The 12,025-nt window shown below is 40.9% G+C and overlaps 1 protein-coding gene across 1 annotated transcript in view; it reads right to left on the bottom strand.

Annotated features, from left to right (window-relative positions):
• Positions 1 to 12,025, bottom strand: part of KCNH5 (potassium voltage-gated channel subfamily H member 5) — a gene marked incomplete at its 5' end in the record, with an annotated part of 146,196 nt that overhangs the window by 34,873 nt on the left and 99,298 nt on the right. Inside the window, one exon of the mRNA XM_027900044.1 lies at positions 5,661 to 5,913. Coding sequence (XP_027755845.1) covers positions 5,661 to 5,913 — 253 coding nt within the window. The remainder of the gene's footprint in view (positions 1 to 5,660; positions 5,914 to 12,025) is intronic.

The raw sequence follows: 12,025 nt of genomic DNA, 5'->3' as shown, positions 1-12,025 counted from the left end.
GCACCTGGAAGCACAAAAGAAACTGACCTTTCTGCTGGCATCCAGGAGTGCTGCAAGCAGAACACAAGGTCCATAAAGATATTCTTCCCTCATCTCTCTCATTCCTAGTGCTTCATATCCTTCTAGAAGCCCCAGCTCCTGGAGACAGGTTATTTCCATTTTGATTTTATACAGGAATAAGTTTCTATCCTCCCTGACTGACGAAATAAACCTGAAAGCATGAGCATTCCCACCACCTTCAAAATTCATAAGGCAAATAAGATTGCCTCAAACTGTTAGTCTGATTTAAAAGAACTATATCTCATGATTTTTAAATAATTTTCCTTTTCCTGTGCTGCCAAGACTTCAGAGTTCCTGGTTTTGGCAGTGAAGCGTGCAGGTCTAATTCAAAAACATTTCAATTCAGTGAAAGGAATCTTTCTGACTCTGGAGGCTGTGGATCACATCTATAACACACCAGCTGGCACTAAATTAAGATTGATGTTTCTTATCAAAATTAACTATCATGCAGATAGAGACAAAAATATATTAAATTTACAAAATAATGTGAAAAATTCAAGTCTGTCAGTAAGAACTAATAACACTTTTGAACAAGTATCAGCAGGACTAAATCCTACACATGGTACTGCGGATGTCAACCCAGACCTGCAAGATTTGCCTGATTTCAAGGCAGTTAAGAAGAACTGCACAGTGCAGAGCAGCACGTCACACTCATTCTCAGATCAGTAACCCTTCAAGTATTTTGCAAAATATCTTGAGATTCAGCACTTTAAGACAGCCTGAATCACATTAATTATTTCAGTTCTGCCAGCTGAAAAAAAAACCCAACCCCTTACTTTATGAATCATTTTCCTCTTAGTTGATTTAGAGCTTTAACTCACTGGAACACAGGGGACTTTTCTACAGATTAAACAGGATACAGGCTGTTCTGTAAATTGCTACCAGGTGCATGTTACTAACCTGGGGAAATGTTCACAATTAGTCTGCCTTGGTTGACTTTACATGAAAAATTTAAAAAAAGTTCAGTATAAAATATCCAGAATTAATTTGACACAGGGGCAAATTCTGCCACCTTCATTCCACTTGAGAAGAAAACCAAACTGCAACTAAACTAATTAAAATCACGGAATTAGCCACTAATACTATGAGGTCGAATTGGACTGACAGTTTTGCATGTCATAAAGTGCATCATGTACGGTCAGTCCTGTCCTGCACAAACCACATGCCTGGCTGTATAGATATGGAAAATCAAAGTGCTGGTGCATGGACCCCAAGCATCAAATTACAAATGCATAAGAGCTATGGAGCACCTGGGTCTCCTGCTCACCTAAATGGGAGCTGCTACTTGCTCTGCCTCTAAAGAACTTTACTCCATCTGATTTGGCAGGAGATTTAATCTTTTAACCTCCAAAACCATGTAGGATTAAGAGCAGAAAAAGACTCATCCCTACTTTCAGCTGTCATCCCAAACTCAACAAGACACTTGCTTTTCTCTATTCCTCTGATACTGCATCATGTGCCCTTCCCAGATCAAACATCTGGAAATAATTTATGAAGCAGACCTTTAATAAGTTCTGGCTTGCCTAATAACAATAAATCCAATAAACAACAGGTTGCTCTGGGATTATATGAAGAACATGCTGAGAATTAACATGCAACATATTAAGGCAAATTACTTAATTGAATACACAGGGGATCAGGACCCTAAGTGTGGCTGAAACATGAACTAATAAATTGATATTCATTCTGGCTTGACTATGAAAATTTAGTTCACTCAGCAACAGCCCCCACCAGGAGTTCAGTGGTCGATGCCAATTTTTATCGCTATGCAACTTGAGCAGTATTTTTGATCAATTCCTACAATCAACATCTGAACGCAGTGGGTCATTATTTTTCTGCTGAAAAAACCTACTTCTTCAAACCCTGTTAATCAATATGCCCAGTTTAAGTTACTGTGCAACTTACACGGCTGTGCAAATAGCAGGAGCTGGAAAGCAGTTTCCAGAGCCACTCGGTTGGCATTGCCATTTATGTGAAACTCCTCATCAGGTGCAAATTCAGGTTAATTGCAGCAGGGACAATTATTAGGTGCCCTCTGGTTGCTGATGCCTCTTTACATTAGCCTGGGGACTCCAAACTCCTGGTCCTTCTTGAGATTCTTCTCTGAAAACACGTCCCTGTGCAGAGCAGTGGCAGTTAAATTGTTTACTCCTGCCTGAGATGGTGGAAAATCACTGATGTGCCTTCTCAGGGTCACCTCGCTTGCTGGGAAAGTTTTGATAATTAGAGACAAGACTGTTTGCCCTTCCCTATTATCCTGGAGACTGCAGATGAGTTATGTTAAAATGACTGTGCCTTCTTTCCTCCAGTGTATATCAGCACCCCATCACACCAGCTCTGCACAGGTGCAACCTCTGCTACAGCAGCAGCCAGCACCTGCAAAAGGTGGGAGACTGGCCTGGAGAAATGGAGGCAACTAATGAGGGAAACGTAATGGGACACTGGGGTATCTCAATTTATGAGTCCTATAAACTGCAGATCTACAATTGGAGCCATTCTCTTACTGTACGTGTTTCTGTAGTGCTGATTACTGCAGTGCCTGGGCATTTAATTATGCACAAACGAGAACAAAACCAAACCAGGGGAGAACAAAATGTCACAGTGCTGCAAGTTGCCCTGCCAATCCACCAGGCTTCATCTGCTTTCAAGCTCAAGAAACACCAAAGGTGGGGCCACTGAGTCAGGAAAATGGTGCTGAATTAAAGGACGATTGTCTCTGTGGTGGTGCCTGAGGAAAGCACCTGGTTGGCATGCCGAGTCTCCTGAGGACACTGTTTCAGCAGGCAGGGAGACGGCAGATGTGCCAACTCACCATGGCTGCGAGGGAAGGGAACGTGAGAAGGGAAGATCAAGAAGGGGAAAAGCAGCAACATCATGGAGTGATTCATTCTGGGACCTGAGGGAGGATGAAGCCCAGCACTTTGGACTGAAGCATGAATGTAGGAGATGGAAGATGATGGTTCTTAACCCGTTTAGATGTCCCTACCTGATTCACTTTTCTAGGATATTCCACATTTAAAAATACACCAAGCCATCCATCTGCAGGTGAGCATGGTTAAAAAAAAAAAAAAGACACTTCTTCTCTCTTTCTTTCTTTGAGCAAGGCAAGTAACACACTCCTATATTAAATCACACAATACTATTATTTCCTCTGCAAGGAGGGCAGGCTGGCAGACAGCATGTCCTGCATGTTCCTGCTCTCATAGAGGAAATTAATGAGTTTCCAAAGGATACTTGTCACATTTGTCACACTTCCACTCTAGGTTACTTCTGAGGGATGGAAAGGATGGACACACTGTTAGTACAGTCCTGAAAGTTGACTCTCCCTAGGAAAACCAGTGCGATGGCAGATGCTTGGAGCATTCGAAGCAGGTACCGAGGTTTTCACATTAGGCAGAGGTTTTTAAACCTGCTCTCCCCCTTAGGCAGATTCATGTTCCTTGTGCTTGAACTTCTCAAAGCAGAACAGATCAATAAAAATTATGTTCTTCACTGTCTGATCTGCAGTCGCTATTTCAGCTGCCACAGCTGCCACTATAAATGCCTTCACAACTACATCTGGGAGAGATTTTCTTCCACAAGTGAATTTTTAGGATAAAACATCCCATAATTACTCAGTTCACTATTCTGCTAAATAATCTGTCAGAGCATAAAAAGACTCTTCAGCGTGTTCTACGACTAGAGGTAGCAGTTTATCTTGCTTTAAGTTACATTTGCACATTCTGCCAATCCCTGTAGTACACGATGAACACAGCTCTGAGTCATGGGATCGCACCTCAGCGGAGAGAATCAAAGGCAATTTTGGTAATCAAAGGTAATTCACTTTAACTAGATAATGTTAAAAGTCTCTCTAGCCAAATGGGGATTAACATGGATACCAGATTTACTACATCTAAAAGGTAGAAACAAAAAGTTCTTACTGTCACTCCAAACGTACAATATTTATTAATAAATGCAATTAAGTTTTGCATGCAATCTATTTATTAATGGTTCCTAGTTCAGTAAATTACATATTTATTGTTTTTCACCATAAAAACCATTTATTTATTTATTTATTTTAAAGCTGCTACTTACTCTTAAAGCTTCTGTTTTTAAATAACTGTAAGCAAATATATCGTCACTGAGATCAATAATAAAATTGAAATGGCCCAGTGAGCTGAAATACGAGGAATATTTGTTGATTTAGGAGCTTTCATCATAAGGATTTCACATCTGAATATGGAAGCAGATTCATTCTTACATTAAATCTCTCCTTTTTCAAAACCTAAGTGCATATTAGAATACAGAAAGGTGCAGCAGGTATTTCAAAAGAGTATGGATGTGCATTTTCCCAAGTTCAAGTCAGTTCCCCATGTTCATACTCTCCAGCTGGGAGGATCCGAGTGATGGCCTGGGGCAGCCATCCCCACGCAGCCTCATCCACACACCTGCACACTTCCCAATCCCACCCCAGTCCCAGACACACATACACAGGCTTTTAGGGAGATGTCAGGAGTCTCTTTCAGCTACATTCTTGTCCTCGTTCCTCCTCTCCTTACTCTTGCTGCCAGTTGGGATGCACCTGAAATCTGACTCATAACCAGTTTTTGTTCTCTCTGTCTGCCCTCTTTCCACATACCAGCGCAACTCTCAGGTGTAACCTTTTATCTCCAAGTGATCATTTCCCTAGGAGATATAAGAGAGACTTACAGAGCCCTCTGAAGCCACCTTTACAGGGTAGAAGTAGTACGGAGCTTCAGTGGGCTGTGAGAGACCCCCTCGGACCAGGAACCCACTGGATTTGGCCACAGGGAGTCACAGCTCCAGTTTAAGAGATGGCAAATATTCAACAGGATATGAGTACTACAATAAATGGGTCAATTTTCAACATGCAAGACACACTCTGGATGGTTTTCCTCCACATGCCTCTGAGAAGGATTGCTGCCTCAACACCCCTGCTGACCACTCAGTCCCACCATCTGCTAAACCATCCCAATCCCATACAAGCTAGCGAGGAATCTACATTAGTCTCTTTCCCACCTGCTGCTGGCAAACCAGACAGCACAGTGGGGTGACAGGGTGGTTAACCTGGAGCTCCCCCATCACTCAGACTTGTCAGGACTGTGACTTGATACATAGTGTGACCCCATCTCTTCGCAAGGTCAGATCAGACTATTTATTTTCTGTACAGCCAGTTCACTACAAGCGACAATTTTGCTTCTTTATAGAGACTGTTGCAGGTGTTATTGTGGGCTAGAATGAAAATCCCAGCGTGAAGGTTAATGTGGAAATCCTCCTGAGAGACTAATATAAAGCAATGTGCATTTCCTCCAACAGGCTATTTAAAAGATGTCAAGCACACAGATGCCATTCTCTCCTGCTCAGAGACACTACAAATGTGACCAGTGAGCCATACTGGGCAGAAAGAGCATTCCCAATGGCATAAAAGATGAAGGATTTGCTTCTAGAGCAGGATCTCTGGAGATGCAGTATCTCCATCTTATGACAACTACCAGCTTCCCATAGTCCCAGCTGATGTCAAGCAAGACTAGTTAATATCAGAAACTAAGCAAAAGGAAAACACATACAAACCAGAAGCATTTCAACAGAGATCACTGTACCTAAAATAGCCACCACCTCGTCGTCCTGGATGACTTCCAAGGATCCTGAGACCACAAAGCAAAGAGCATCAACGCTCTCCCCGGCGTGATAGATGAGGTCCCCCGGGGCGCAGTGGATGGTCTGGAACTCCACGGCCAGGGCCCGCAGGCAGCCGTCGCTGGCCAGCCGGAAGGCAGGGTGCTCGTTGAAAACCTTCCGGTTCAGGTGCACGCAAATATCTGCCCTCATGTCCTTCGGGCAGATTGAGAGAACCTGAGCAAAAGAAAGACAGGGGGAAAACAGTCAGCTGGGACACAGGACACCAGGCCACTGCTTGATGAAGTAACCCAATGGATGGATCTGAAGATCCGCCTGGGGGTGGATCTTGAAGTCCATTCATCTCGTCATTTCATAAAGCTTCTGGTGGGAGTTTTACCCTGATTTGGGGTAATCTTTTTCTATCCATGTACTGCTTCCATTGCAGCTGACAGGGTGGTGTGGAAGACGGGACTATTCTGTTACACTGTGCTCATTCCTAACAGCTTTCACACTTGTTTTCCAGAATTGCAGGTGGCACTACTATGTTCTGTTTGTGGTTATCCCTCCAGACTTGGTGCCCAGACTATCCTTCTGCTTCCATGCTCAGTCCTCTCAGGAGCACAGAGCTGAAGGAGCTTGAAGACATGCAGAGACAGACCATTCACAACAGAAAACATCACATTTTGTTCACACCCAGAAAATCCAGGTCTCAAAAGTCTTGATGTAGGTGACCACTTACTGACACATATCCAGACACAGCCAGGGTTCAGTTTCAGTGAGACACATAAGGAATTACCTGCCCAGGAGGGCTTACAGACTAGAAAATCCAGGGATATTAGAAGAAAAAGGAAGTATAATGAAACCTTATGAAATGCAAAGTAAAGGTGAGTGAAAAACTGTCCTGTGAACATGAAGACATGTCCATAGCAGACCAATTAAATAAGACCTTCAACTTGTTTCTTACCTTAAATAGCTTTCCCTACTGAAACAGCAACACAAATAGACCTGAAGGAAGGAAGTGAAAACCTGTGCGTCTTGTTAGGTTTGTAAACTGTTTAATATTTGCACAGCCTCCTAAACACACTAACATCCTTACAACCCTCAAATGCCTGGCAGCTAATTGCACTGAGAAACATATAGAACCTTTCAATGCTTTTCTAGGACAAATCATGGAAAAGAGCATAAGACTAAGAGCACTCTGGAAGTCTCCCATAAAGAAGACTGCAGATCGATAGTACTGATTAATTTCTCACTGTAGGGAATTAATCTGGCAGCTTGCTCTGCAGATAGTGAGGGAGACAGGGACATTGGGTCAATGAGTTGACCACTGAGTATTAGCAGAGAGAGACTCTGGTAACCCTGGCTGAGCTTTGAGGCAAATGGTCATGTTAATAATGAAGTAAAGCCACGATTTTAATTTCTATTCACCGAAGAAGAGGTATAAAACATACTATTGCAAAGCATTACCAAAGGCCCTAAAACACAGTGTGTGAAAAGAATAAACAGCTTATATTTTAATAATAATATTTAGCCCTTTCCTTATTTAAATATACCAAAGTTCCTTTGCGGTCAAAGACATAATGAATGCAAAAAGGTGTAATACAAGTTATTCTGTACTGTAACAGCCTGAGGTGAGAAGGGGCTACTGCAACCATCTGCACTAACCTCTTGCATTAACAATTTTCACATCAGTCCCAGAATACCTGGTAAAATTATAGCCTAGAAGGCCTTGATTGAATGCTTTCAAATGATATAGGGTAGTTGTTCCAGGGGATAGCTCCTCTTTCTTCCAAAACATGTGTTGTTTCTGAACTGATTTTTTTTTTTAGTTTTTAGCCAACAGCCAGAGAATCTTATCATCTTGTTCAGATGAAAGACCTGCAATCGTCAGGAATCTATTCCACGTGCAGGTGTTTATAGAAAATGACCCGGTCATTTCTCAATCTCATCCTAAAACGCCGAGAGATAGATGATGTTTTTTGTGCCCAACACCATGAAGCACAGTATCTCTTTGGAAACTTCCCCCTGCATGAGGTTTTCTCACTTGTAACCACCTTCCAATAGCTACAAGATAATTTTTTTATTTGATTTAACACAGAGTAAGTCAATTTGGGCTAATGGTATTTTTCTGTAACAAAATGTTGTACAGAACACATTAAAACACCTTGCATAAGTGTGTTTTATCATAAAAATTAATAATAAGCCCATTTGACAAGACATATTCTCCATAAACTATCATTTGCATTAGTAATAATGTCTTGTCTGAGTCACTGTTGACCATATCCTGTAACACATTTCCATAATTTTATTAGGGACAGATGTCAATTTCACAAACTTTTGTTTTCCTGAGTCATTCAATTTACCATTAGAAATATGGACCCACCTCAGTTTTTCAGTAACAACCAAAGAATACTTTGGAAAGTGATTGTTTCATCTCGGCCCTACTTCTGGATTGAACAAAAAGTTTGTCTTTATTATAATAAAACAGAAATGTGCCATTTTTCTTCAGCACAATAGTAACTTAATGAAAAATTCTGCTTTCTTTTGTACCGTGATTGATGATTTTTAACATTTTTATCTACTCTTGAGCCGAAATCGTGGTTATAAGTTTTTTATGTCCCTTTAAAACTTTCAGAAATGTAAGTGGTTTTAACTTAACAAAGTCATGAGCTAGGAATTCTCAAACTCTGCTCTTAAGAAAAATGTCTGTGTTCATACATGGCTGATTACTGAATTTTATCTTTCAAGCTCCCAAACTGCAGGGAAAACTGGTTAAACTATTGCAGAAGTCGGTCCTGTAAGATTCTGAGACGTTCCAGGCCTCTTTGTCTGTTGGAATGCAAAGCAATTGAGTCCCTCAAGAATAAAAGCCACTTGGCTGCAAAGCAACATACTATTTCCTCACAGATGCAAACTTATATACAGAGTATTAAAAGTGACCACTCGAAGAATTGCTCTTTTTTTAGACACAAGACAAACATATCTATTGTCACATACAATATGAAGAGACAGAAAAACCCCATTGCACAGAAAAAGCCCACCTTAAAAAGCATAATTCAGAAATTTTTCTGATGTCATGATAAAGTCATTCTCCTAATGACATATCATTGTATGTAGACATATGAAGATATCACTTATCCAGTAGTACAGCATTAAATGAGTAATGATCCAAGAGTTAGACAGGAAAAAATATTCTTAATTTGAGTTATCTTGCCTGCTACATAGATATTGAGGACAGAGAGTGAAACAGATGAAAACTAAAAGAAATATTTAATAATAAAAGATATGGCAAGGTATTGTTGACTACCAGAGATAAATGTAGATATATGGAGGGAAAGAAAGAGATCAAAGGTAGAGAACTGCAACATTTATCTACTTGTTTACTGTATGCTCCAAGGGCTCCATGAGCTCCAACCTGTCTCAGAAGTACTTCTTTTTGTGTTTACAAGTACCAGTGTCATGAATTCAGGAGTCTCACAGATGCCAACAAATTCTCTACTCCTTGTACTTGACAAAGGGGCTGTTGGTGACACAGATTACAGTAAGTAGTAATTTTCATGCTTCCAAAGAGAACAGATAATGTGATACAGGATCACACAGAGGCATTTGGAAGCTAATGATAAATAGTCCAAAGACCCTAAGATCAGAAAATGAGCACTTCACAGTCAGATAAATATTCATCTGAAAATGATCCCTTATTGACAAGACTTGGACATTCTTACTGTGAAATGCTCTTACTGAGATCTCAGCATTTTTAGGAATGCAACTAAAAAGATACAAACTAGCAGCAACATGATTGTCCCTGAGTCCATATGGTGTCAAAATGCACACACATGGGCGTCAGAAAGAAATTCAGTTTAAGGGAGAGGATATCCTATAAAGCTTAGTCATTTTTTTCACTGTAAAGCAAATGCCTCAAACACATCACGTTAACAGAACCAAAGTTCAGCCGGGACATTTGTTCTACCCTGTGTGTTCCTTTCAGCAGCGCAACGAAAACCACCCAGACAAATTTCTTAAGAGGAAATTTCCTTAGAGGTTTGAAGACCTTTCTCAGTGAAACCTGTAGTTTATAAGGCAGGCAGGATATTAAGGTCGCTGACAGCAATGGTTTAGTAACGGATGGGTTTGGAGCTCACGACTTGGAGCGGGAAGTCTGCCGGGACCAGATGCTTGTGCTGCTACAGAAGTTGCTCTGTAATAAATCTGTAGCCACAGACTTTGCAGTCATCTTTCCCATATGCATCCAAGCAGCATGAAAGAACAGAGCCTGCTATGTATCAGTGCAAAATCAGAGGAGGAGTCTGAAATCTACCCAGAGGAAAAATCTTTGCTGTCTGTATAAACTGTGGCTCCAACAGAAAAGGAGCAAGGCTCTGTGTCACACATGAACAGCACACATGTACCCACAGAGACCTGAACCTCTACAAAGCTGAGAGAGGAGAAAGTAAAGCACGGAATAATACTTATCACTTTCCCTCTCTGCACAGAAAGCAAAACCTCCTCAAAGCCAGTATAAGACAATGGCTGAGCTCTGCCATCACAAGCTGGCACTCAGTTCACACAGACCCCAAACATGACACCCAGTGCAGAGACTCAACACCACGATCATCTCCAGAGCACCCCATGGTATATGTAAAATGCTGATGGTGAGTGAACAGCTTGTGGGTGCTGCTAGAGACTGGGAAAGGCAGCAACCAGCTCTGGAAGAGGGAACTGATACAAAAGGTCTATCTTTTCAGTTTGAGATCTGTAAAGGGGTGGGAATTAAATTCCCAAGGAGGAGGTTCCATCTGATTTTTTAACTCCCTCATCTATTTCCTCAGCACGGTCAGGCAGTTTAAGATAAGTCATTAGAAAAGCTCAAATAACTCTATAGGGAGCAGAGATTATAAAAAAGGTCAAAGAAAAGCAAATGAATGAAAACAAAAACTGTACAGATTAAGAGCATGTCCAAACAATATCTTTTAGGATGGGTTTACAGGTTTAAGTATGTGTTAAAAAATCTTCCCCAGCTGGAAAACACTACAGGATGGCTTAGCAGATATTATAGTATCTGTTAAGACTTGTTAACGAAAAGGGCAGAGGCCAGTGAATCACAGACATTGTCTATTGTCAATCTTCTTTCAGCACACAGCATCCTCACTTTCTGGGGGCTGTAGGTAGGGACCATATTGGCTGATACTCAAGCAAAAAGCTTAGACAGTCTTTGTGGTGTCATAACAAGGACTGCTTCCTAAATGAATAACTGTAACAAATGTCAGAGATACTAAGAATGTCAGCTTTGAAAATACATATAATAAATTCCTCCAACTTCTTACCCATTCGAGGCCACAGATAGCTCTTTTTATTTTGTGGAGAAAAGGCCACTCTGGGTTTTCAGACATATTCAGCAGTCACAATAAAGGTCAGTTCTTTCCAAAAAAACCCACAATACACACTAGGCACCTGACCAAGTTACTCAGATTTTTAGAAAGATTTGGTTTATTTGAATGTTGAGTCTCTTTTAGGCCTGGCCAAAAGTGTTGCATTCGGCACTGGATGGAGGCCAAAGAGTCAAAGGTAACAAAACAGAGGATTGGCAAATCACGGAGCATTTTCCTGTAATAATCAGGTAATTCTGTGAGTAACTCGGAGGTGATATATGGAGCTGAGCAGTAATTAACCCTGCATGCTTTAGGGTAATCTTTAATACATCACTGAATATCTTGGCACTAAGAACTGAATTTCAGCAGCAACGGTGTGCTCTGTTTTAATTGCAATAGAATCCAAGGTCATTTAGACTTAAATGCTCAGAAACCGCGATTTGAAAATCACGTCTAAGTTGAGTTTGGCTTGTTTTCTTATTAATAATACATGAGCTGAAACAGTGATTAAAAAAAGATTTGGTGGTGTAGTGACAAAATTAAGTGGGTTTTTAGCCGAGTAACATGAATAAGAGACATTATTAGAGACATAAGAAAAACCTCCAAGAAATTGGTTGTAGAGTCCATTAAATTCCATTTTGTCAACATAGACAGAATACAGCTAAGGGTTTGAAAATCAGGGGAAAATGAGAGCACCACTCTTTCAAGGAATCAAGTAGTTCACCAGCAAAGGGGCTACTGGTTTGTCTAATGCACTGAAAAGTGTGACACTAGTCACATCCACTGATGACCCAAGGTACTAGATCCCAGGTTGCCTAGGGGTTGTACTTTTAGAGGTTTTACTGGTTCTGGTTTTGCTGTAGTATCTGCACCAAGCAAAATTATTACAGGGCCTTCTAATGGGGCAAAGGATAGCAGACCACAGGGAAATGTATCACTGAAAATCAACTTTATAGATAAAAGAAGAAAAGGAAACATCA

The sequence above is a fragment of the Empidonax traillii genome, unplaced genomic scaffold, assembly GCF_003031625.1.
Source record: "Empidonax traillii isolate 1590-97213 ecotype Southwest subspecies unplaced genomic scaffold, ASM303162v1 scaffold701:size746704, whole genome shotgun sequence".
In the NCBI taxonomy this organism is placed as follows: Eukaryota; Metazoa; Chordata; class Aves; order Passeriformes; family Tyrannidae; genus Empidonax; species Empidonax traillii.
Note: the sequence above shows the minus strand (reverse complement) of the source record. Positions and strands in the feature narration are given on the sequence as shown.